Here is a 27,910-nt window from a genome sequence, read left to right on the forward strand (position 1 = left end):
CCTTACTTGTTTTAAAAAGGACTCCAAAGCTACAAATGCAAGTTTTTTCATTTCATGATTGGAGTGGCCACACCACTTGGACATCACTTCAAAGAGGGAGCGATAGTTTTCTATGAGGTAGTTACTGAACTGGGAAGCATGTAAGGCCATAATATTTAACCCAGCTAAAACAAAAAACAGAAATAGCATTAATTACAATACTTTTTTTTCATTGCTTCTTTTTTTACTATGTTTTTAATCAGATTTTTTTTTTTTTTATATATACAAAAAGGCACAATCAGTGCTTAACAAACAACATACAAAACCAATGTTAATGGTCATACAGTAACATCAATGCAATCCATAAGCATATGGGTATCAACAGATTGCCTTGGCTTAAATTATAAAGCATTATTCGTGCTGCCACCATTTTAGCTTGCATTGTAAGCAAAAGTTTAGAGTTGTTCCAAATACACTGTATGAACAGTTGTGTGTGTGTGTGTGTGTGTGTGTGTAATATATATATATATATATATATATATATATACACACACACACACACACACACACACACACACACACAGTGCCTTGGGAAAGTATTCGGCCCCCTTGAACTTTGCGACCTTTTGCCACATTTCAGGCTTCAAACAAAGATATAAAACTGTAATTTTTTGTGAAGAATCAACAAGTGGGACACAATCATGAAGTGGAACGAAATTTATTGGATATTTCAAACCTTTTTAACAAATAAAAACTGAAAAATTGGGCGTGCAAAATTATTCAGCCCCCTTAAGTTAATACTTTGTAGCGCCACCTTTTGCTGCAATTTCAGCTGTAAGTCGCTTGGGGTATGTCTCTATCAGTTTTGCACATCGAGAGACTGAAACTTTTGCCCATTCCTCCTTGCAAAACAGCTCGAGCTCAGTGAGGTTGGATGGAGAGCATTTGTGAACAGCAGTTTTCAGTTCTTTCCACAGATTCTCGATTGGATTCAGGTCTGGACTTTGACTTGGCCATTCTAACACCTGGATATGTTTATTTGTGAACCATTCCATTGTAGATTTTGCTTTATGTTTTGGATCATTGTCTTGTTGGAAGACAAATCTCCGTCCCAGTCTCAGGTCTTTTGCAGACTCCATCAGGTTTTCTTCCAGAATGGTCCTGTATTTGGCTCCATCCACCTTCCCATCAATTTTAACCATCTTCCCTGTCCCTGCTGAAGAAAAGCAGACCCAAACCATGATGCTGCCACCACCATGTTTGACAGTGGGGATGGTGTGTTCAGGGTGATGAGCTGTGTTGCTTTTACGCCAAACATAACGTTTTGCATTGTTGCCAAAAAGTTCGATTTTGGTTTCATCTGACCAGAGCACCTTCTTCCATATGTTTGGTGTGTCTCCCAGGTGGCTTGTGGCAAACTTTAAACAAAATTTTTTATGGATATCTTTAAGAAATGGCTTTCTTCTTGCCACTCTTCCATAAAGGCCAGATTTGTGCAGTATACGACTGATTGTTGTCCTATGGACAGAGTCTCCCACCTCAGCTGTAGATCTCTGCAGTTCATCCAGAGTGATCATGGGCCTCTTGGCTGCATCTCTGATCAGTCTTCTCCTTGTATGAGCTGAAAGTTTAGAGGGACGGCCAGGTCTTCCTAGATTTGCAGTGGTCTGATACTCCTTCCATTTCAATATTATCGCTTGCACAGTGCTCCTTGGGATGTTTAAAGCTTGGGAAATCTTTTTGTATCCAAATCCGGCTTTAAACTTTTCCACAACAGTATCTCGGACCTGCCTGGTGTGTTCCTTGTTCTTCATGATGCTCTCTGCGCTTTAAACGGACCTCTGAGACTATCACAGTGCAGGTGCATTTATTCGGAGACTTGATTACACACAGGTGGATTCTATTTATCATCATTAGTCATTTAGGTCAACATTGGATCATTCAGAGATCCTCACTGAACTTCTGGAGAGAGTTTGCTGCACTGAAAGTAAAGGGGCTGAATAATTGTGCACGCCCAGTTTTTCAGTTTTTTATTTGTTAAAGTTTGAAATATCCAATATATTTCGTTCCACTTCATGGATTGTGTCCCACTTGTTGATTCTTCACAAAAAATGACAGTTTTATATCTTTATGTTTGAAGCCTGAAATGTGGCAAAAGGTCGCAAAGTTCAAGGGGGCCGAATACTTTCGCAAGGCACTGTATATATATATATATATATATATATATAGATAGATATATAGATAGATATATATAGATATTTAATTTATTTATTTTATTTATTTATTAGGGATCGACCTATTATCGAGGGCCAATATGCACTTTTCCCGATATATTGGAATCGGCCCCGGAGGATACCGATATTGCCGATAATTCGGGAAAGTGCATGTACCAGAGTGATGCCTGCAGCTAGAGGCATCATTCCGGTACCGACGTCCAAAGCCGATGGTTGGCTGTCTTGTAATGACAACCGACGCGGCCGAGAAGCCGCTCGGCTGTCATTACAAGGAGCGGAAGAGGACACCCCACCCCCCCATCCCTCGCGCCGCCTTCCAAGGCTCGCCGCGTCTCCTGTCCCACCGGGCGACCCCGGCAACCAGCCTGCACGGCCGCCGAAGACCCGATCAAAGCCGCATTCGCCTCTGATCGGGTCTCCATGCAAAAACCCGGAAGTGATGTCATGAGTGACATCACATCCAGGTACTGTCTGGCGCCAGATTAAAATAAAAATCACAGCATTCAAAACAGCCCAACTTGGCGTTTTGAATGCTTTTAAGTGCAGAGGAGGGGTTTGGGGTCAGATCCCTCCACAAAAGTACCGGTCAAAAAAAAAAAAAATGTTTTTATATGTACAAAAATATCAGCCAATACCGATATGCATTGGCCAAAATAACGGTATCGGCAACGAAAAACTAAATTTTGGTCGATCACTAATATATATATATATACACACACACACAAAAAGAAACCAAACCTGCCACATTCACCCAAGTCTGTTTCTTTACTAATATGGAGCACAGTATGCCTACTTCAGTGTTTTAATATTAATACGGTAACCGTAGGGTACAGACCCTTTAAACATAAAAAGAGTACCTTGTGTACAGTCAGATAAAATGTTGCTAAGCCAGGGATTCCTTCCCTTTTTACATTTTCGAGTACAATTTCTAATGCAGCGTCATAGCCGGATTCCCTACTGTGCATCTGTGAAGCATGCTGTGCCTTGTATAAGGCCCAGAGGAGGAGGGCAAAAATTTGCAGGGGACTATGCAGCGGAGAGGTCCCCCTTGAAGTGGGGACGGGTACCTGTCAAAAACAGCAGACGAGTGGAGCTTCTCCTTTTGGGTGGAGCGCCACTTTAAGAAGTTATATTCTAGGCTCTAGTGGTAAGTGACCTGATAAACAGAGGATTAAGAGATACGATGTCTCACCAGTATCTGTGGAGTTTTGGGTATCTCTAGATCATATGGATAAAGTCTGATGAACCGCAATCCCATCTGGGACACAGCCATGTCTCTAAAGTTCCATCTATGCATTTTGGAAGGGGCGCAAAACGCTATTTAGGATAACAAGTTGGGTATATTTTTGAATTGGCGATAGGGACCCTAGAGGGAGTGTTAAAACTCTGAGTTCCTCTGATTATGAGCCAATTCTACCTTTCCAAGCTGAAAAATGGTGTGCATGTATCTCAGCCATCAAAGTCCCAAAAAACTGGATTTTTGTAAGATCTTACCGTAAAATTGTTTTCTCTGAAGTCCATTGACAGACGCAGCAGCTATGCTTCTTGACCATTGGGTCATGCTGCCCCCTGCAGGAGAAGTACTAGGCAGGAAAAAAAGCAATTCACCATGCCCACGGGGCTGTCCCTATAGGCATAACCACACACACCCTGCTCCAGCAAAACAGTTTCGTTGCAAGCAGTGAAAGAAGACAAAACCATCCCCATATCAGAGGGGCGGGTGCTGCGCCTGTCTAAGGAATTCAGAGAAAAGGATTTTACGGTAAGATCTTACAATCCAGTTTTCTTTATCGTCCATTGACAGACGCAGCAGCTATGCTTCTTGACCATTGGGATGTCCCAAAGCAGTGTAGGCATGAGGGGCGGGAAGAACGCAACCAAAAAACAGGTAATGTTTTTCCAAAGGCCAAAACGTAGCCAACTGGGTAACAAAGCTCAACCAGGAACAACAGGAGCTTACCCATAGAGAAAAAATTATAAACCCCTTTAAGAGAAAAACGAGTTTCTTTAAACAGCAGCCTGCAAAACCTTGCTGCCAAAGGATGCATCCGAAGATGCCAACAAATCTACCTTCTAGAATTTTGCAAAAGTATGCACGGACAACTAAGTCGCCGCTTAAACTTAAACACTTGAGTAACAGAGGCCTGATGATGAAAAGCCCAAGAGGCACTCAGTGCTCTGGTATAACGTGCTGTCACAGAGAAAAGAGGAACCTGAACCTTCAATGAATAAGCCTGTACAACCGTCTGCCTAATCCATCTGGACATAGTCGTGGCAAGCGCAGCCAAACCCTTACGAGATCCCTCAGTAAGGACAAAAAAAGAGTCTGATTTCCTAAAAGGACTCTGTGGCCGACCGGTAAACCCTGATCGCCAGAACCACATCCAGAGAGTGCAAGCAATTTTCTTGGGATGCTTAGGCTTAGGACAGAGTGAAGGCAAAACAATAGTTACATAGTAGGTGAGGTTGAATAAAGACAATAGTCCATCCAGTTCAACCTGTGTAGGTGTGTGTGGCTGTAATCATCTCACATACCCCTGAATGTTCTGTTCTTTGAGATGTACGTCTAATAGTCTTTTGAAAGCCACCATACTACCCGCAGAAATCACTTCTTGTGGTAGAGAATTCCACAATCTTGTAGCCCTAACAGTAAAGAACCCCCCACGTTGCCTGAGGTTAAAACGCTTCTCCTCTAATCGCATTGTATGCCCCCGAGTCCTCATGCAATCCCTTCGATTGAACAGCTTTTTTTCTAAGCTGAGATCCCCATTGAGAAATTTAAAAATTGCTATCATGTCCCCCCTTAGGCGTCTCTTCTCCAGGGAGAATAAATCAAGCGATTGGAGACGCTCTTCATAATCAAGGTCCTCCAGTCCCCTAATTAGTTTAGTTGCCCTTCTCTGTAGTCTCTCCAGCTCCAACACATCCCTTCTGAGGACTGGCGACCAGAACTGGACAGAATACTCCAGATGCGGTCGGACCAGAGTTTTATAAAGTGGAAGGATTATAGTCTTATCTCTGGAAAACATCCCTTTCTTTATGCATGCTAATATTCTGCTAGCCTTGGTAGCCGCCGCTTGACATTGCAAGCTGCTGCCTAGTCTATCATCAACCAAGACTCCCAGATCCTTCTCCATTTTTGATTCCCCCAAGGGTTCCCCTCCTAACGTGTATTGTGCTTTAATGTTTCTAGTCCCCAAGTGCAAAACCTTACACTTCTCTACGTTAAACCTCATTTGCCAAGTCGTTGCCCACTCCGTTATTTTGTCCAGGTCATTCTGTAGGATATCTGCTTCATGCTGTGCTGTTATTGCCCTGCCTAATTTTGTGTCATCAGCAAAAACTGATATCGAACTACTGATCCCGTCCTCAATGCTATTTATGAATACATTGAACAAGGTTGGTCCTAGGACTGAGTTTTGGGGGACCCCGCTTACTACCTCAGACCAGACTGAGTATGCGCTGTTTATTACAACCCTTTGGACACGCCCTTTTAGGCAGTTCCGTATCCAAGAGCAAACCCTGCTGTCGATACCTGCAGACCTTATTTTATAAATTAAGCGCTTGTGGGGAACTGTATCAAACGCCTTAGCGAAATCTAGGTACACCACATCCACTGGTCTGCCCCTATCTAGCTCACAGCTCACCTCCTCGTAGAATGTTAAGAGATTGGTTTGACAAGAACGCCCATTTGTAAACCCGTGCTGGTTACTACTGATGATGCGGTTGTCTTTAGCATATTCTACGATATAGTCCCTTATCATCCCCTCCAGAAGTTTACATACTACTGATGTCAGACTGACCGGCCTTTAATTTCCCGGTATATGCCTCTGACCCTTTTTGAATATCGGAATCACGTTTGCTTTCCTCCACTCCCCTGGTACATCTCCTGTCCTAATACTCTCCGCAAAGATCAGGAACAGTGGTCTGGATATAACCTTACTGAGTTCCTTGAGTACTCTCGGATGTACGCCATCCGGGCCTGGTGATTTGTTTGTGTTAAGTTTGTCCAGCCTTTCCCTGATTTGACCCTCTGTTAGCCATAGTGGCAAGTCCTGTGTATTACTACTAACCATACAGTCATGGTCAGTGTACCCCTCCTTTTCCTGTGTAAAGACTGACGAGAAAAAAGCATTCAGCACGGTTGCTTTTTCAGTGTCCTCTGTAACCATCCTCCCTTCATCGTTAATTATGTGTGCAATATGCTCTGCCCCAGTTTTTTTGCTGTTGATATACTTAAAGAATTTTTTTGTTTTTTTTTTACTATCCTCCGCTATTTGTCTCTCAAAGTCTATTTTAGCCATCTTGATTTCGTGTTTACACTTCTTATTTGCCTCCTTGTATTGGTCGAAAGCTGATACTGTGCCCTCTGATTTAAATTTCCTGAAGGCCAATTTTTTTCCCCTAATAAGTTTTTTAACGCTACGGTTTAGCCAGCCAGGTTTGGCTTTGTCTCTCCTAAATTTATTTCCCATAGGAATGCACTGCAAGATGCCTTTGCTTAATATGTTCCTAAAGCATTCCCATTTTTCCTCTGTGGTCAGGGATCCCAGGGTCTGGTCCCAGTTTACCCTTTCCATCAATGAGTACAATTTTGGAAAGTTTGCCCTTCTGAAGTTAAGGGTTCTCATGTTCCCCACTTGCCTTGCTATATTGTTATTTACGCTAAATGTGATCATCCTGTGATCGCTAGAGCCCAGGTTGTCCTGGACTCCTACCTCCGAGATTAGGTCTGGGTCATTAGTGATCAATAGATCCAGGATGGCATTTTCTCTAGTCGGAGAGTCCACCAACTGTGACATGTAATTATCCTGTAAGGTTTCCGTGAACAGACGGGCCTTCTGTGAGTGTGTAGTCCCCTCTTCCCAGTCAATGTCGGGATAATTGAAGTCCCCCAATATGATGACTGATCCTAGCTTTGCCACTTTACCCAAAAGTGCTAAAAATTCCAGCTCCACCTCCTCCCCTTGTTTAGGTGGCCTATAGCAAACCCCCACAATTACTTTTCCCTTTTCTCCTACCCTATGGAGTTCTACCCATACGGATTCTAACTCCGTACTCATCCCTTCCGTAATGTCACTCCTCTCAATCACCTTTACATTGTTCTTGACGTAGAGACATACCCCTCCCCCTCTTTTTCCTACCCTGTCCTTCCGGTACACCAAATACCCTTGGATATTGGCCAGCCAATCATGTGAGGGGTCGAACCAAGTCTCCGTTATTCCCACAAGGTCTATGTCCTCCTCATGTACTAACATTTCCAACTCATCCATTTTATTCGCTAGGCTCCTGGCATTAGCATATACCCCTCTTAGTTTTACGGAAGTTAAACGTGATTGGTTATGTTTATTCCTGTTTGGTCTGAGGTTCTCCCGCACAGACCTACCGATTGACGTTGTGGACCTACTGTCGCTGCTGACCCTACAGCTGCCTTCAGTCCTTTGCTCCCTCCTGACTGATTCTACTTCTGAGCCCTCCCCCCCGTCTCCTAGTTTAAAAGCCCCTCCAACTTGGTGGCCATCTTTCTCCCCAAAAGAGCTGTACCGTCCACATTAAGGTGCAGCCCATCCTTACTAAAGAGCCGGTAGCCGACTGAGAAGTCAGCCCAGTTCTCCAGGAACCCAAACCCCTCCTTCCTACACCAGTTCCTCAGCCACTTGTTAACTTCCCAAATCTCCTTCTGCCTCTCCTGCGTGGCTCGAGGTACAGGCAGTATTACAGAGAAAACCACCTTGGAGGTCCTTTTCCTCACTCTATTACCTAAGTCCCTGAAATCATTCTTTAGGATCCTCCACCTACCTTTAACTTTGTCATTAGTGCCCACATGCACCATGACCGCTGGGTCATCCCCAGCCCCACACAATAATCTGTCTGCCAGATCTGCGATGTGCCGAACGCGGGCGCCCGGTAAACATACTGTTCGGTTCACGAGATCTGTTTTACAGATTGCCCTCTCTGTTCTCTGGATAATTGAGTCCCCAACTACCACAACCTTTCTAACCTTTCCTGAGTTACGGCCCCCCTTCTTCCTGGAGCCGTCCCTCCCCTGGCAGCTGGGGGAGGGCGCATGCTCCAGCTCTGCCACCCCTGAGTTGATATCCCCCTCAACCTGCAACTCGGCAAATATGTTAGGGTGTACCAACTCAGGACTGGCCTCCCTGACACTCCTCCCACTAACATTCCTAACAGTCACCCAGCTGCGTACCTCTGCTGCTTGCATCTCCTCTTCTCCTCCCTCCTCTATGCTGGCCCCCGCCAGCGCCTGATGGGTAATGTGTTATAAAAATTAATAGGTGATTTAAAGTGTAATATATGTGATTAAAAATTGCTACAAATATATATATGATCTACTATTGGTGCAATTAGCAAAGAAAAGTGCATACCAGTGCAATTTCAATTAAGAAGTGTTTGTGCTTCTCAAAGTAAATTAATCCACAAAGGTGTGGCTCAGTGAACCAATAAATAGATATATAAAGAATTCCATACAAAAATCACATAAGAATATATAAAAATATAAATATATAAATGTGCTCCAAGTAGTGTTTAAAAGTCCAGGCAATAGCATGCAATCAAAATTGTGCTTGGTGGATTCTTATTAATCCCTTCACAGTGCTCCAGGTGCTGGGATGTGACAACCGTCAATTAAGAAGTGCTTGTGCTTCTCAAAGTAAATTAATCCACAAAGGTGTGGATCAGTGAACCAATAAATAAATATATAAAGAATTCCATACAAAAATCACATAAGGATATATAAAAAAATCACATAAGAATATATAAAAATATAAATATATAAATGTGCTCCAAGTAGTGTTTAAAAGTCCAAGCAATAGCATGCAATCAAAATTGTGCTTGGTGAATTCTTATTAATCCATTCAGGAGTCATTCCATTGCCTGAGGACGCTCGTTAAGCGAAATGCATTGTGGTCAATGCTAACCCGGAAGTAACACACAGAGGCATTCGGAACAGAGGCTGGGATACACATCCACCGCCGCAATACAAAGAAAGGGGGAAAGGAGATACAGGGTGCTGCAGATCCCCGGAGAATATCTTCCTAAGACCCAAAAAAACGATTTTGTACTGCCGAATTGCCCAGTGCCAGGAGGGCACAACAAATAGTAAGAGGCTAATTGTCACCTTATAGTGTATGTTTTTTGGAGAATAAAACAGTATTTCACTATTGGAGGCTATTTGTTCTTCTATATCTTTATGTGTATGGGGGGACTACATGGTCCAACTCGAGTAATATAGGAGCCAGAGATCCAAGCAATCGAGGAGAGGTCTGATCCACCCAATAAAGGGATCACAGGCGTTGGGGGTCCTTGTGACCTGCTGCTAGCTGGTAAGAGGCCACGGTTGTCACATCCCAGCACCTGGAGCACTGTGAATGGATAAGAATTCACCAAGCACAATTTTGATTGCATGCTATTGCTTGGACTTTTAAACACTACTTGGAGCACATTTATATATTTATACTTTTTTATATATTCTTATGTGATTTTTTTATATATCCCTATGTGATTTTTGTATGGAATTCTTTATATATTTATTTATTGGTTCACTGATCCACACCTTTGTGGATTAATTTACTTTGAGAAGCACAAACACTTCTGAATTGAAATTGCACTGGTATGCACTTTTCTTTGCTAATTGCACCAATAGTAGATCATATATATATTTGTAGCAATTTTTAATCACATATATTACACTTTAAATCACCTATTAATTTTTATAACACGTGATATATTAAGATTACCAGCGCCTTTTTACCTATGATATATACCTATTTATTGTTTTATTACAATTAAAAGGGCAGCAGGTTCAACAATCTTTTATTTAAAGGGCCAGGCGCCTTCTCTTTTCTTTTTATTACCTGATGGGTAATGTCCAAGCTCCTTTCCAGGTTGTAGATGCCACGCAGTCTTACCACTGTGTTCTCTAGATCCACGATGTGGGCTTCCAGAGCAACAAGTCGCTCACATCTTGCACAGCAGTATTCGTCCTCGATTGGTTCATCAAGAAACTCATACATGGCGCAAGAAGTGCACTGAGTGGCATCCCCAATCCTGTCGGACATTATTACCCACTACTCTATGGGGATAATGTTAACGACCTGCTCTTCCTTACCTACACTACCTCTAACTTCCCTGGTACTAAACCTGGGGTACTCACCAGTCGCTAATATACTAACCAGTCACTAAGATACCACAGACGCAAAGATACTCACCAATCGCAAGTTACTCCCAGTCGCAAGATACTCACCAGTCGCAGAGATACTCACCAGTCGCAGAGATACTCACCAGTCGCAGAGATACTCACCAGTCGCAGAGATACTCACCAGTCGCAGAGATACTCACCAGTCGCAAAGATACTCACCAGTCGCAGAGATACTCACCAGTCGCAAGGATACTCACCAGTCGCAAGGATACTCACCAGTCGCAAAGATCCTCACCAGTCGCAAGGATACTCATCCGTCCAAAGATCTTCACCAGTCGGTCGGTCACAGAACACTGTCAGTCAGTCGCAGAGCACAGTCAGTCAGTCGCAGAGCACAGTCAGTCAGTCGCAGAGCACAGTCAGTCAGTCGCAGAGCAGTCAGTCACAGCGCAGTCAGTTGTCAGTCGGTCGCAGAGCGGTCAGTCGGTCGCAGAGCGGTCAGTCGGTCGCAGAGCGGTCAGTCGTTCGCAGAGTAGTTTTAAGCAGATAGCAGCCCCTTTACAACCTGTATTGCTAGCAGTGTTGTGCTTTTAGTCACCCCACCAGCCCCAACCCCCTACCAGCTGATCAGTTCAGTTGTTACCTTACATCCCCAGTCAGGTCCTGTCAGGTCCTTGTCCTTGCCGTCGCCGCTATTGGTTCACACAGCTCTCTCTTCCCTGCCTTGCTTGCAGCTGCTGCTGCTGCCTCACACAATGGGGACGGTCCCCTCCTCCTCTTCTCCTCCTCCCGGGAACACTCTCCTCAGTATCGTGCGGTGTCCGTCTGCCGCCGCCTCTACCACTGCTCTCTGCCCTCTCTGTCCCGGTCCCTGGGGTCCACTGCACCCACGCCCGGCTTCCAGTATCCTACTCACGTCCCTGCTGCTGTCGCTCCCTCCTTCTGGCCTTCCGCCGCCACTGCTCGGTCACAAGATACCGGTCCCTCGCTCCCGCTCTGGTCTCCCGCAGCTCCTCTTCCTTCTCGCACACCCACAGCACCGCACCCGGCTCAGCACAGCGCACGGCTCCCTCGCCGCACGCCGCTCGTCCGCACACACACACAGCACAGCTTCCGGTTCTCTCTCTGCACAGCTTCCGGTTCCGGACTAACGTGCGGACAATGTCTTCATTTGAATGGAAATCAGACACCACCTGGAAGAAAAGACTGATTAGGTCGGAGAACCACTTTATCTCTGTGGACGACCAAATAAGGTGGACAGGAAAGCACCGCCAACTCAGATACTCTGCGGGCAGAAGTAATTGCCACCAAAAAGGCAACCTTCTGAGATAACAAAGGCAGAGAGATGTCTCTAATATTCTCAAGAGGAGGCTTTTGAAGAATAGACAAACCAAAGTCAATTCCCCACGGAGGCAAGGAGGATCTTCTCGGAGGAGCCATATGACGCACCCCTTGAACAAAAGGTGTGAATGAAGGTATTAGCAGCCAACTGGCTTTGGACGTATATCGCCAAGGCCGACACTTAGGCCTTGATCGTACCCAAGGCCAACCGTGGCTCAACTCCTTTCTGCAAGAAAGCCAAGACTCTAGCCAACGAAAAACGGCGAGGGTGCAATTTTTACAATTCACGCCAGGAAATAGAACATTTTCCACGTGCGATGATAAATCTTTCTGGAAGTCGCTTTTCTAGACCGCTATCTCTCTGCACCTGGCCGTCAACAGCCATGGCGTTAAAGCCAGCGACCGTAAAGTAGGATGGAAGATCGGCCCCTGAGACAGCAGGTCCTCCCTCAGATGCAACCGCCAGGGAAGCTCGATGACCATCTTTACCAGGTCTGCGTACCAAGACCCACGAGGTCAGTCTGGAGCCACCAGAATTACTGGAACATTTTCCACCCCCATCCTGCGGAGAAACCTCGACAACAGCTGTATTGGAGGGAAGGCATAAAGCAGCCGATACTGGCTCCAAGAAGCTACCAATGCGTCTGTGGTGTCGGCCAGAGGATCTTGAGCTCTGGCCACGAACCCTTGCACCTTTTTGTTTAGCCAAGACGCACCGTTTTGTTAAGCCGAGACGCAAACAGGTCGAACCCTGGGGTCCCCCAACGGACACACAGGAGACGAAATACCTCCGGATGAAGGGACCATTCCCCGCAATCCAGAACCTGGCGACTTGGGTAATCCGCTTGCCAATTCTCCACTCCCGGAATGTGAACTGAGAGAGAGCCCGGAGAGAGCCGGAACATATCCTTACGCCCTTGTCAGAATCTCCGCCATCGCCTGTGCCGCCCAGGCACCCTTTGTGCCCCCTTGATGATTGATGTAGGCCACAGCCGTGGCATTGCCGGATTGGATCCAAACCGGGAGACCGTGCAACCGATTTGTCCAATAGATCAGACAAAGCTTGATTGCTCTGAGTTCCAGAACATTGATGAGTAAAGAAGACTCCTCCTCTGTCAACCAGACTCCCTGGGCACAGAGGTTATCCAGCACTCTGCCCCAGCCCGACAGGCTGGCATCCGCGACTAAAGCCACCAATAGAGCGTTGACCTCGTGAGTCGGCTCAAACTTATTCTGTCTAAGGACTGTGTGGATCATTGTTATACTTGACAAGGATCTCCTTTTGCAGAGGCCTGGAATGAAACTGAGCGAATGGGACCTCCTTGAAGGTCGACACCATCAGAGAAGAGTCCGTAGAGAAGGGAGATCGCTTTCCAGCATCAACCAGATCCCTCCCTGCAACTTCTGAAGTTTGTCCCCGGGAAGAAAGACCCTCACCACGGAGGAGTCCAGAGTTAGTCCCAGGTAATCCAGTTGACCGACGGGGTCAGTGCAGATTTTTTAAAATTGATGGTCCACCCATACTCTTGAAGGGTCTGAACCGTGATTGACAGATCGCCCAACAATGCTGGGTGAGAGTTTGCTCTCAACAGGAGATCATCCAGATATCCTAGGATTGCAAACCCTCTTTTGCACAGCAATGCCAACACCGGGGCCAAAACCTTGGTGAAGACTCTGGGGGCGGAGGCAAGACCAAACGGTAACGCCACAAATTGAGAGTGCTCCTGCACCACCGCAAAACGGAGATACCTCCGGTGTCCCCCGTATATAGGGGATGTGCAGATAAGCATCTTTGATGTCGATAGAGGCTAGAAAATCCCCCTGATTTAAAGACGATACTACCGACCAAATGGATTTCATCTGAAAATTCTGCACCCGCACAAAGCGGTTCACAGACTTGAGGTCCAAAATAGGATGCACCTTGACCTCTTTCTTGGGCAACCGTGAACAGGTTTGAATAAAAACCTCAAAATCGTTCCTGCGGAGGAACCGACACATTCACTCCTTGTGCAAGGAGATCCTGCACTGCCTTCCTGAGATCCTTCAAGCGATCTGGAGACAGATGAAGATTTGAGGGAAAGAATCTGTCTGCTGGTCGAGACCTAAATTAGATCTTGCACCCTGAACGAATTGGTTTGTGAACCCATTTGTCCTGGATCAAGGACATCCAGGGTTCCTGAAAGAAAACACAGACTTCCTCCCCCACCCCAGAAATGGATGAGGGTGCCTCTTCAAGCAGAAGAGGATTTATCCACAGATCCGGACTGACTGGTCTTGGGCTTACCTGACCAAGCCTATTTGCTCCCTCCAGAGGCCCTGAATGGTTTACCTTTCTCTTGTGCCCATGAGGTACAAAAAAAACACCTATGAGCCGTGAAAGAGGGTCTTCGCCTACCATGGGGCGCCTTCCCTTTGGAAGATTGGGGAAGAAGAGTACTTTTACCCCCCATTAAGCCTTTTATCAACTCATCCAATAGTCTCCAAACAATCGCTCACCAAGAAAGAGGAGATCTGTAAGGCCTTCTTAGGAGCCTGGTCAGCCGAACGGCTCTTGACACACCATGCAGCGTATGGCAATACCTACCGCTGACACTTTGGCAACCAGAGAGGCGCGTCCAAGGATGCATCACACAAACACCAGGGCCATCTGGTCAGTGGGTTCAATCGAGGTCGGGGGAACTATCTCAGTGTTCAATTTAACCCCTAAGCACTTTAACCCATTCCGTTACTGTCTGTGAAACCAGAACGGACACAAAGATTGGTTTTAGTACCGAACCTGCCATGGAGGAGGAGGGAAAAGGAGGAGGGAAAAGGGATTCCACCCGTCTGTCCACCGGGTCCTTGAATGCCGGGGAATCTTCCAAGGGTACCACAGTAGATTTGTTAAACCTGGAAACAGGGTGGTCCACCCTAGGTGGCACCGTCCAGCGGTTCGAGACCGAGCCAGCAAAGGGATAGTGGTGTTTAAATCACATTGCCAACACCAGGACGTGCTTAATGCGCCGCCATTATTCATTCACAATATTGTGAAGGTCCTCGGGAAAAGGAAACACCTGACCCAATTTCTGTGCTTGGCGGGAGCCAAAAAACTACCCGCGTTCCTGACTGTGTGAGCTCATCAGTCAATTGCAACGTTTCCCTCACTGAACAAATCAGTGCTTCCACCATAGTGCTTTCCCACGCTGCGGCTGGAGGACAGGTCCTCTTCGCCATCCAATTGCGGAGACAGGGATCGGAGTCAGAAGACAGAGAAGGCAATGGCCATTTGTGGGTAGCAACTTGTTTCATGACAAGATCAACCTTTAATGCCATACTTTCCAATGCTGCATAAAGAGACACTATGGACTGCGAGCCAGAAGTACCAGCAGTCGAGGGGGTCTGATGGAGAATTTACCTCAATGTTGCAAAAAAAAAAGTGCACTTCCCCTTTATATTCGCGTTCGCGGTCCGCTCTGCCCGATCACGCTGTACTAGGAGTTACCCTTTAAACAGTGGCAGGTAGCAGAGTGTGCAGGGAATGCCCAGAAATTACCCCCAATACTGTGCCACCTCACAGAGGAACCAGCAATGTCTGCAGCATGGAGAACTGAGCCCAGGAAGTGACATCAATCCACAAGAGGCTAAACTGCTTGTGTAGCTCCAGGCTACAACAAAATTGTGCCAATACAACTGTATAGGAAGCCCAGGGAAAATAGCCACATCACCTCACACACAGGGAGCCGATGCCCACACCTAAGATAGCAGCCGAACGCTGCAATGTGGTCAGGACCCAGATACAAGGCCACAGCAGGGATCTACCTAAAAAGACCCCACAGAATAAGGTACTGCTGTATACCCCCACCCCCCTAGGCGCCAAATATAGCGCCCCCATGCGGGAGCAGGAAGGGCAGGGCCGGGATCCGGATAGGCCAGGGGGATCTTTCAGGAAAAACTGGGTCCTATTATTCCCAGGAGTGGGCCCACATCCCACCCCCAGAGGCCACTAGGGACATGGGGGGCTCAGTTTACTCACCATACCATGGAAAAGGTGGGCTCCACTCCAGACAGACCACCTCCCACCCTGAGTGGGAGTGCTGCCAGCCGAGGGGTACGCTGTGACTCGACGGCGTTCCTGGTCATCACCTCCCAGCGAGACATCACTCGCAGGCTCATCTTCATCCAAAAAGAGGCTCCGTCGTGGCCAGGCCTAGTGCGGGACTATAACCTGCACACGCTCATAGGACAGGCTGGGAGACCTTAAGGATCTAGATTATCCAGTACGAAACCTCAGCCGCAAGAAATAAAACAAAACATTCTTTAAAGAATAAAAAAAACAGACCCAAGTCCCAGCAGGCAACCTAGGTCCTACTCCTTCATTAGGCAGAAAAACTGTTTTCCTGGAACAGGGTGGGTGGGGTTATGCCTAAAGGGAAAGCCCCGTGGGCATGGTGAATTGTTTTTTCCTGCCTAGTACTACTCCTGCAGGGGGCAGCATAACTCAATGGTAAAGAAGCATAGCTGCTGCGTCTGACAATGGACGATAGAGAAATAAGGAAATTAGCCCTTTATTAGAATCAGTTTGATGAATTAGCGGGATTAATTAGAACAGGAACTGTGAGCCAGGCCTCACAAATGCGGTTCTGGAAGAATGGTAAAAAATTCCCATAGACACACTCCTAAACCTTGTGGATCCAAGGAATACAATAAAAGGCATTCCAGTTGGCCAATTATTGAGGGTGCAAGGGATTTGCAACAATTATCAGTTATTTAAGGGAAGCAACAATTCTTATATCTGTGTTTTATAAAAAGAGGGTACCCAAAGTGGATGCTAGACAGAGCCTATATAACAGCAGAAGCACAAAATAGGGTAGAATTATTGAGGGGGAAATGAAACCGAGAGAACAGAATGAAAAAGAAACAAACCCTCCCATGGAAAGTGTATTTCAAATCCCCAGCAATGCATGTGGTTAAAGAGATACTAAAGTCTATTTTTTTTTTTTTTTTGGTTGAAGATAACAAACATGTCAGGTCCCTCCTGGCCCTTCCCTCCTGTCGTATGCCCCCATAGCAAGCACCCGAGTCGAGTGGCTGCTCTGTGTGCCCATTTAGACAGAGAGCCGCAGCTTGTCCCGCGCCCCCTCTCTCTCTCCTCATTGGCTCACTGACATTGATTGAAAGCAGCGGGCGTCAATGGCGCTTGCTGCTGTGTCTCAGTCGATCAGAAGGGAGATCCAGGACAGCCGAGTCTCTAGTGCAACATCGCTGGGTCGAGACGGGGGCTCAGTTAAGTATTAGGGGGGCTGCTGCACACAGAAGTTTTTTTATCTTAATACATAAAATGCTTTAAGATAAAAAAAAAAAAAACTTCTGCCTTTAGAACCACTTTAATGCTGCCAAACTCTGCATACCTGTTCTTTGCGGGCTCCACATGATCTCCTATCAGAGATTGGCTTCTTCAGCTCAGCAAAATTCTGGACATTGAGGAACTAACTGCCATAGCGCAAGACAATCCCTCTAAGTTCACGAATACATGGTCCTATTGGCTTCATTTCCAAACCACACATCAATACAGCAGACTTATGGGAGACCTCCTTTTATCAACTGCTTAGCTGAAATCACTCTTGATCGCACAGCTATTCCACCATTCCCTTGCCACTGCCAAGTGCACCCACGCAGCATACGGTCTGTCACTGAGAGGCAGAGGCTCAGGAGCAGAAGGGGAAGCCAGGGTGCCCATATATAGTTAGGCCAGACCAGTTTCTCTCACCCACTCCTCTGACCGCCCCCCTCCCCTTACACGTGCTATGCCTGACCGACATCAGCTGCAGTCTATTCCCTTCATATACCTCAACCTTTCGAATATCTGGCCCCTAAGGCATTGGGACATCGGCTAATTGCATGGCACCCTATCCCCTGAAGGCTTTACCAATGCACATAGGCCCTGCTTACTCTCAATCAGGTTTCTACTGAGCAAGAACCAGGAGTCTTCTGTAAGAAATAATTTTTTTTTTTTTTTTAGAGGCTTGGATTTTTATATTCCCTGTCCTCTTTGTGGCATACTACTTATCTGCTGTTGGCCCCAGTCCGGTCCAGTACTTGCCATACCCTGGAAACATGATGCTCCTTGTCACTACGTGACTTGGGCTGGTTTACCCCATGTGGCTGTCCGCTATCCCGGGACCCTTGTCGCCGTCAATGGACATATGTTTCAATTTTTTAATGATTGGTAAGCACTATGCTATATATGCCTATGTAGACATGTGAGTCTTTTGCCACTGCATTCATTGTATGTCTGCGATTATTGACTCTAGTAACATTTTGAGTTATTAATCCTGTCTATTTTGTTGCTTAGAACCATAGAACAGGTCACAATTACCACTGGTCCCTGAAGAAGCCCACTATGTCGGCAAAACATGTAGGACCCTGGTGACCTCCATTACTGTGCCTTTGGTTCATATGTACCTATTTTGTATATTCCATGTATGTCTTTATTTGCTATCATGTATATATTGCATCATCACAATGTGGAGGTAGATCAAAGGGAGAAGTAGTGATATTTAGCGAGGAGGGGAGAGGGAAGAGTAAAAAGGAAGATTGGGTAGAGCCTTGCTGTCTGGATAAACTGTTTCCTCCTCGAGGATTTTTATGAGTACTTTTTGTACCCTGAAAAATTATGAATATTGTTGAATGTTGACACATTGTGTATCGGGAAGAAGAGGTGGGCTATGTAGCTGTGCTTCCCGTTCTCTGTTTGTTTATGCTTTGGATGTATATATTATATATGGTGTTATAATTCTCCTTGAAATTGAAATAAAGAATAATAAATATAAAAAAATATTGCATCATCAATTTTTAACAATTGTGTTATGTAAATTTCAATAAAGTTGATGTGTTATTACCTTTTGGTCCATATTATCTATGTTCACCACCCTATGTCAATGCCTGCAAAGTCCCATATTTTCGTGGGTCTATGCCTACACACCCCTCCTCACAGGCTGAGTTTATTGGTAGGTGCTGGCATCCCCACAATCAATTTTTCTTATGCAAGAAACCTGTTTGTTTTGCTTATATTACTGGTATGCCGCTCTGTACTGCATTTTTGGGAAAACGTGCATTCCTTCCCTATTTTCCTCTCATTTGTGGTGATTTTGTTTACGACTCACTGGGTCTTTGATTCTGTATTCTTCTTCTCTTTTAATTTATATGTATGGGCTTGAGTTGCTAGGACGTGTCTCAATTCTAAGGCTGGCCATACACTATACAATTTTCTTCTTCAACTTTCCTTTAGATTTACCAAAACCATGTAATATAGCGTCAAACCTAAACACTTTCAATTTGTATGCAATCAGGCAGGCCCTTACACTACATAGTTTAAGGTAAATCTAAAGGAAATTGAATAAGAAAATTGTATAGTGTATGGCCAGCCTAAGTATTGAAAGAAATTTTGTGTTGGAAGGTTGAATTTCATCTGAAAAGTCTTCAACGTGTGATCCTCATACAATTCGGATAGGTATCCTATTACCTCTTTCAAGCCACATTCTGAAACCTTTTAGTTTATTCATTTCTATCAAATACAGATTATTCCAAAGAGGGGTGTAGCAGAAAAAGCACCCCACATCCTTTTTTTACAATTTTAATATAAAAGGATTAATTATATCATGCACATCTGATTTCTGGCAGGGCCGGCGCTACCTATAGGCAAGGTAGGAGCCGGCCTAGAGCGCACTTCAGTCGGGGACGCTCAGTGGTGTTGCTATGGGGGTGAGGGTTGCGGGCATAGCTCCCAACCGCCCAGCGGTTCCATCACTTGGCTCTATCTAATTTCCTGACAAGGACACGCTGGCTGTACACTTCTCCCTGCAGCTCTCTATCAGTGCTGATGACTCTGCCCCCCCTCACTGGCACTCTGTGGTACAGGGCAGACTGACCAATTGGGTGCTGCCCTGGACGAGCATTGAGTCTGGTGGCAGCAGGTGAGGGGTGGGGGATAGCACCCGGCTCCAAGCTCCAGGAACCATAGAACAGGTCACAATTACCACTGGTCCCTGAAGAAGCCCACTATGTCGGCAAAACATGTAGGACCCTGGTGACCTCCATTACTGTGCCTTTGGTTCATATGTACCTATTTTGTATATTCCATGTATGTCTTTATTTGCTATCATGTATATATTGCATCATCACAATGTGGAGGTAGAGGAAGAGCAGCGAGAGCAGCGGGGAGGAAGAGCAGCGAGGGCGGGACCTCCCAGGACCGATGGACAGGCTGCCGGGGGCCGAAGAACGAGGATGGGCGGAAAGTGCAGGCAGCCAGGGACAGCTGCACCTGCCTGCAAACAGATACCCTGGAAGAAGCAGCTCCACGACCTGCCCTCACCCAGCTACGAGAATGGGACCTGCCCACTGCTGGTATGGAAGGTACTGTACTGTCTGTGTCATATACACCTTCCCACAGACAGGGGCTGCAGACAGTGCAGGGGTCTCTCTCACTTCCCTCCTCACCATCCATTAAACCCCCCCCCCCTCCTCTCCATACACCCCTCTCTTCCCCCCTCCTCTCCATCTACCCACCTCCTCTCCCCCTTCCTCTCCATACACCCCCCTCTTCGTCCACCCCCCTCTCCTTCCCATACAACCCCCTATCATCCCCCCTTCCTCTCCATAACCCCCTCCTCTCCTTCTCTCCCCCCCTCTCCCTCCACCCCCCCTCCTCTTCCTCTCCACCCCTCCTCCCCCTCCTCTTCCTCTCCTCTCCCCCTCCAGCCCCCCCTCCTCCTCCACCCCCCCCCCCCCTCCTTCAGAACACATGCGCAAGTGACGTCACCGGCCCATTCACAAGTAAATATCTCCTTAACGATGCACGTTTAGGAGATATTCACTGCACCTATAGGTAAGCCTAATTGTAGGCTTAACTATAGGTAAATATCAACCATGGGAGTTTACTCCCACTTTAATGGGTAACTACACTGACATTCAAAGCATATTAAAATGGCACAAGATGAAATATGAGTATTTTTGCCTTTTATTTAAAGTGGTTCTAAATGCAAATTTTGCATTCTATGCATTAAGGTAAAAAAAGCTTCTGCATGCAACTCCTCACACCTCCAGCGATGTGCGTGAGAGCAGCAGCTCCTCCTCTCCTCTTTGGACAGAGAGGCAGCAGGGGGAGCCATTAGCTCCTACTAGGTATATAGTGAATACAATCCGCCCAAATCAAACAGTGAAATAAAATAAGTGAATCAAATAATGAGTCAATCAATCCGGCTGCAATCACGTGTGTCCAGGGGACGGAGCATATCTGCGGACGTCGCATCTTAATTCTTGAGTGTAGAGAGATGTGAGTGACATTTTTATTTTGGTAATAAAGTATTTGATCAGACAGAGAGCACTCGATCCCATTCTTTTTGTATTTGAGGAAATTTAGAAGGGATCGGATACCTGATCCAGCCCATGACTGTCTCCAGACCTGCCATACCACTATTATCCCTAGAGGATGAACAGCTGATCTTGATCTGCTAAGCACGGAGGCCGGTGTATGAGGCATATCCATGCTATTGGACTGAATACCTGTGGAGTCCATTACACCATACTGCTATTATCCCAAAGAGGGACAGCTGATTATGACCCACTGGGAACAGGGGTCTTAATGTGAGGTGAGAGGCTTGGCATCACAGGTGAAGGAGAGCACATTAAGTTTTCTTATTCACATTTGGATCACATTGTGGACTTTTTTTTCACATATTTATATCCTGATTTATTTGCCTTGTTTTTATGCATTAGTGATTTTTTAGCAGATGCACGAAGCACTTTAATTTTTCACATTCACTGAGTGGTTTACACAGAAGTTTTATATGGTACTTCAGTTTATTGATTTACATCTATTATCTTGATTATTTATTTATTTTATCTGGCGCTACACTTTTTTGGTATACACATTAGCTCCTACTGCTGTCAATCACAGCCAGCGAGCAGAGCAGAGAGCGAAGTGGAGCCATGTTGTGTGTGTCAATTTTATTAAAAAAAAATAAAAATGTTGCCTTTACAATCTCTTTAAACCTGAGGAGATCTTTTTATTAAGACTACAGTTCCCCCTCATCACTAAAATAAAACTCACCTGCTGGGACTGCATATCTCTTCAAATCTACCTGTGAAAAAGTCAGACATAAATTAAAGTTATATAAAAGTTAAAAAAAAAAAAAAAAAAAACACAAACAAACAATCTAGTGTTACCTGTGGACTTATTGCCTTCACAGTGTATTCAAAAATTTCTTTTGAGACTTTGGCATCTGTATGAAAAAAAAAAAAAAAAAAATAGCAATAGGTACATAATTTACACTTAATATACAGCTGTGTTTGCACTTTCTGGCTGGCTCAATGTCATCTTCTTCCTGTGAGTTGTTGGGATCTGGCCAATCAGGAGTCAGATCCATCCTGCTTCATTCACCTGACAAAACAGGTGTCCACCTCTTTTACACAGTGAATGATGCAGGAAGAAACTGGATTTTTGTCTTACCACAAAATCCTTTTCTCGGATGTCCATTGATGGACACAGCGACATATCTTCATTAGTAGGATGGGTTATGCTGCGCTTTCTAGGCGTAGGACACTAGGCGGAAAGGGGTTAACAAAGTTAACAGAGCTTTAACTTAAATGGATTATAAAGGACAGCCCAAAATATGACGCCCTATCTGACATAGTGAAGGATCCCCAAATCAAGAAGGACATACCACATCTTATTTTTGTCAGACCGGTGCCCTGGAGACCTTCTATAGCATGATGCTTAAATATAGACCAAAAATAATTCATTATAGGTTTGACTCTATGGAAGCTCGGACAAAAGTGGCAGCTTTGCAATATAGGCAGGTGCTCCCCTTTAACCACAGTGCATATTTAGGCAGGTGCTCCTGAGGTGGTATACTTCCACTTCCTGCCCAGGATTCAGTTTAGTAACAAGCAGTGTCAGAAGAATACATAACCCAACTCCACAGAGGGTCTGTCAATGAACATCAGGGGAAAGGATTTTACGGTAAGACAAATCCAGTTTTCCCTTTCGTTCATTGACGGACACAGCATCATATCTTCATTAATCGCATGGGACGTCCCAAAGCAGTATCAGCATGAGGGGTGGGAAACAAAAACAGCAAGAATCAATTCCCAACAGGGGTAAACACAGCCAACCAGGTAATCAAGGAGCTCAACCAGGAACAACTGGAGCTCACGTACCAGAAAAAAACACCCTCAAGAGGCAGAAATCTCTGCCACCGCGGCCTGCAAAACCTTGCGGCCAAAAGCAGCATCTGCAGATGCAAAAATATCCACTTTGCAAAACGTAGTGAATTTGTTTACAGATGCCCAGGGGCCGCTTTGCAAACCTGAACCACTGACGCCTGATGACGGAAGACCCAGGAGGCACTGAGGGCCCTCATAGAATGCGCCTTAACAGGGAAAGGAGGCACCTGACCCTTAATGGAATAGGCCTGCACCACCGTCTGCCTGATCCATCTGGAAACGGTCACAGCAGAAGTAGCCTGTCCCTTACGAGAACTCTCCGTAACAATAAACAAGGAGTCTGACTTCCGAATTGACTCAGTCGCCATCAAGTACACCCCGATGGCCCGAACCACGTCTAACGAATGCAAGGCAACCTCCTTGGGGTGCTTAGGCTTAGGAGATTATGAAGGAAACACAATGTCCTCATTCAAGTGAAACCCTTACATGGCCTTAGGAAGGAACGACACACAGGGGTGAAGCACCACTTTGAACCACCAGATAAGGCGACCAACAGGACAACGCAGCCAACTCCGAGACCCTGCGTGCACAAGTAATTGTCACCAAGAAGGCCACTTTCTGTGACAACGTAAGTAAAGGAATTTCACAAATATTCTCAAACGGCGGTCCTTGAAGGACCGACAGTACTAGGTTAAGGTCCCACGGAGACACTAGGAACCCCACCGACGGAGAAAAATTACCAAGGAATTCATTGCCAACGGTCTTTGGAAGAAAACTGCCAAAGCCGAAATCTGTGAAAAACTTTTTTTTAAAAATGAGAAAAAATTTCCAGAACCTGAGATCCCAGTAGGGAGCTACCGTGCCTTGCGAAAGTATTTGGCCCCCTTGAACTTTGCCACCTTTTGCCACATTTCAGGCTTCAAAACATAAAGATATAAAACTGCAATTTTTTGTGAAGAATCAACAAGTGGGACACAATCATGTAGTGGAACGAAATTTATTGGATATTTCAAACTTTGTTAAATAAAAAACTGAAAAATTGGGCGTACAAAATTATTCAGCCCCTTTACTTTCAGTGCAGCAAACTCTCTCCAAAAGTTCAGTGAGGATTTCTGAATGATCCAATGTTGACCTAAATGACTAATGATGATAAATAGAATCCACCTGTGTGTAATCAAGTCTCCGTACAAATGCACCTGCACTGTGATTAGTCTCAGAGGTCCGTTTAAAGCGCAGAGACCATCATGAAGAACAAGGAACACACCAGGCAGGTCCGAGATACTGTTGTGGAAAAGTTTAAAGCCGGATTTGGATACAAAAAGATTTCCCAAGCTTTAAAAATCCCAAGGAGCACTGTGCAAGCGATAATATTGAAATAGGAGTATCAGACCACTGCAAATCTACGAAGACCTGGCCGTCCCTCTAAACTTTCAGCTCATACAAGGAGAAGACTGATCAGAGATGCAGCCAAGAGGCCCATGATCACTCTGGATGAACTGCAGAGATCTACAGCTGAGGTGGGAGACTCTGTCCACAGGACAACGATCAGTCGTATACTGCACAAATCTGGCCTTTGTGGAAGAGTGGCAAGAAGAAAGCCATTTCTTAAAGATATCCATAAAAAGTGTAGTTTAAAGTTTGCCACAAGCCACCTGGGAGACACACCAAACATGTGGAAGAAGGTGCTCTGGTCAGATGAAACCAAAATCGAACTTTTTGGCAACAATGCAAAACGTTATGTTTGGCGTAAAAGCAACACAGCTCATCACCCTGAACACACCATCCCCACTGTCAAACATGGTGGTGGCAGCATCATGGTTTGGGCCTGCTTTTCTTCAGCAGGGACAGGGAAGATGGTTAAAATTGATGGGAAGATGGATGGAGCCAAATACAGGACCATTCTGAAAGAAAACCTGATGGAGTCTGCAAAAGACCTGAGACTGGGACAGAGATTTGTCTTCCAACAAGATAATGATCCAAAACATAAAGCAAAATCTACAATGGAATGGTTCACAAATAAACATATCCAGGTGTTAGAATGGCCAAGTCAAAGTCCAGACCTGAATCCAATCGAGAAGCTGTGGAAAGAACTGAAAACTGCTGTTCACAAACGCTCTCCATCCAACCTCACTGAGCTCGAGCTTTTTTGCAAGGAGGAATGGGCAAAAATTTCAGTCTCTCAATGTGCAAAACTGATAGAGACATACCCCAAGCGACTTACAGCTGTAATCGCAGCAAAAGGTGGCGCTACAAAGTATTAACTTAAGGGGGCTAAATAATTTTGAACGCCTAATTTTTCAGTTTTTAATTTATTAACAAAGTTTGAAATATCCAATAAATTTAGTTCCACTTCATGATTGTGTCCCACTTCTTGTTGATTCTTCACAAAAAATTACAGTTTTATATCTTTATGTTTGAAGCCTGAAATGTGGCAAAAGGTCACAAAGTTCAAGGGGGCCAAATACTTTGCAAGGCACTGTAGGTCCTTACTCCTGACTAGGCAGAAAAAACTGAATCCTAGAGTAGGAAGTGGGAGTATACCACCTGGGACTGCCCCATGGGCGTAGTTTAAGCTCTGTTAACTTTGTTAACCCCTTTCCACCTAGTGTCCTACTCCTAGGAAGCGCTGCAGAACCCATCCGACTAATGAAGATATGTTGCTGTGTCCGTCAATGAACGAAAGAGAAAACGGAATTTTTGTAAAATCTTACCTGTAAAATTCCTTTCTCTGAGTCCTCCGACAGTCGCCGCCTCTTCATATTCGTCACATATGGGGTATTAGACTTTGCTCCGAAGGAGTAGCTAGGCAACAGAATATGTTAACAATAAAGCTTTAACATATCCCACCCTCAAGGGGTGGTCCCCTCAGTCAATACCCTCCTACTTCCTGCAACCATATCTCAGTTTTAGTGGAATAGCAGTAGAGTACACAATCAAACCCCAAAAGAGGGGCGGGGGCGGCGACTGTCGGAGGACTCAGAGAAAGGAATTTTACAGGTAAGATTTTACAAAAATTCCGTTTTCTCTTACGTCCTCCGACAGTCGCCGCCTCTTCATATTCGTCACATATGGGGACGTCCCAAAGCAGTGCAAACATGAGGGGTGGGAAACGCATCCGCGCCGAAAGGCAACGCAGTCTCCACAACAAAGAAAGGAACCTTACCAAAGGAAGGAAACCAGCTGGGCAACAGCAAAAATAAGTGCTCAACAGAAGCAACAACCCAGGAAAAGACAAAAAAACCAGGGGATACAAAACTTATCCCAACAGCCAGGAGTCCCCAACAAGGGACCCTAGGGAACAGCCGCACTAAGAACCTTGCGGCCAAAGGAAGCATCCGCCGACGCCTGAACATCTACTTTGTAGAATTTTGTGAAAGTGTGCACGGTCGACCAAGTCGCCGCCTTACACACCTGGGCTACAGAAGCCCCATGACGACAGGCCCAAGACGTACTCAGAGATCTAGTAGAGTGCGCCTTCACAGGCACAGGGGGAACCTTCCCCTGCAAAGCATAGGCCTGTTCAATGGTCTGCCTGATCCATTTGGCGATGGTAGAGGCCGAAGCCGCCAAGCCCTTCCGAGGACCCTCTGGAAGAACAAACAAGGAGTCCGTCTTTCGAAAAGACTCAGTCGATTTAAGGTAAACCCTTATCGCCCGAACAACATCCAGAGAGTGCAATCTCACCTCCTTTGGATGTTTAGGCTTCGTGCACAACGAAGGCAAGACAATATCCTCATTAAGATGGAATTCCGAAACTCGTTTCGGCAGAAAAGAAGGATTAGGTCGCAAGACCACCTTATCCAAATGAATAACCAGGTACGGAGACTTGCAGGACAAAGCCGCCAGTTCCGACACTCTGCGAGCCGAAGTGATCGCCACCAAAAAGGCGACCTTTTTGGACAACATAGACAACGAGATCTCCCTGATCTGTTCAAAAGGAGCACGTTGTAACACAGAGAGAACGAGATTCAAGTCCCAAGGGGGCAGAGGATCCCGCCTCGGGGGAACCAGATGCCGCACACCCTGAACAAAGGTGCCCACCAAAGGATTGGAAGCCACGGGACGTTGAAACAGAACGGCCAGAGCAGACACCTGACCCTTTATCGTAGCCAGCGCCAAACGCTGATCAACACCCGTTTGAAGGAAAGACAGCACACGGGACACCGAGTACGTGCGGGGTGAAAACCCCCTGGACTCACACCAGGCAAAATAGGCCTTCCAAGTACGGTAATAAACCTTCCCCGAGGAAGACTTCCTCGCGTTGATTAAAGTATGAACGACCTCCGGAGAGAGACCCCTCTCCTTCAGGACCTCGGTTTCAACAGCCAGGCCGTCAAAGCCAGCGACTGTAAAGCAGGATGGTATATCGGTCCTTGAGACAGTAGTTCGTCTCGAAGAGGCAGACGCCACGGGGCGTCGACCGCCAGATTCACGAGGTCTTCGTACCAGGACCGGCGAGGCCAGTCCGGTGCCACAAGAATCACCGTGTTGCGTTCCGAGTGTAACCTGCGAAGGAACCTGGACAGCAACTGAATCGGTGGAAACGCGTACATCAGCCTGTACTGATGCCACGGGGCCACTAACGCGTCCGACGCGTCTGCCCGAGGGTCGCGCGTCCTTGCCACGAACCTCTTCACCTTGTTGTTGAGGCGAGACGCGAACAGGTCCACTTCTGGAAGACCCCACTTCGCGCACAACGTCTGGAAGACAGCCGGATGGAGAGACCATTCCCCCTGATCCAGGGTCTGGCGACTCAGATAGTCCGCCTGCCAGTTCTCCACTCCCGGAATGTGAACCGCCGTTATCGCCGGGACATGAGTCTCGGCCCAAGACAGAATGTCGGCCACTTCTCGAGCCGCTCGGGCACTCCTGGTGCCCCCTTAGTGGTTGATGTAGGCCACCGCCGTGGCATTGTCCGTCTGCACCCGAACCGGGCAACCCTGCAGCCGGTCCGTCCAGCGATGAAGACAGAGCCTTATCGCACGCAATTCCAGAA

At 46.1% G+C, this 27,910-nt stretch overlaps 1 protein-coding gene across 1 annotated transcript in view; it reads right to left on the bottom strand.

The window, feature by feature from the left end:
• PRKDC (protein kinase, DNA-activated, catalytic subunit) overlaps positions 1–27,910 on the bottom strand; it is a 1,165,045-nt gene that overhangs the window by 1,019,844 nt on the left and 117,291 nt on the right. Inside the window, exons 8-10 of the mRNA XM_082258689.1 lie at positions 21,916–21,971; positions 21,800–21,830; positions 7–164 (exon numbers count right to left, since the gene is read on the bottom strand). Of these exons, the coding sequence (XP_082114815.1) occupies positions 7–164; positions 21,800–21,830; positions 21,916–21,971 (245 nt within the window). The remainder of the gene's footprint in view (positions 1–6; positions 165–21,799; positions 21,831–21,915; positions 21,972–27,910) is intronic.

The sequence above is a fragment of the Pelophylax lessonae genome (assembly GCF_965119305.1).
Source record: "Pelophylax lessonae genome assembly, chromosome: 5".
NCBI lineage: Eukaryota > Metazoa > Chordata > Amphibia > Anura > Ranidae > Pelophylax > Pelophylax lessonae.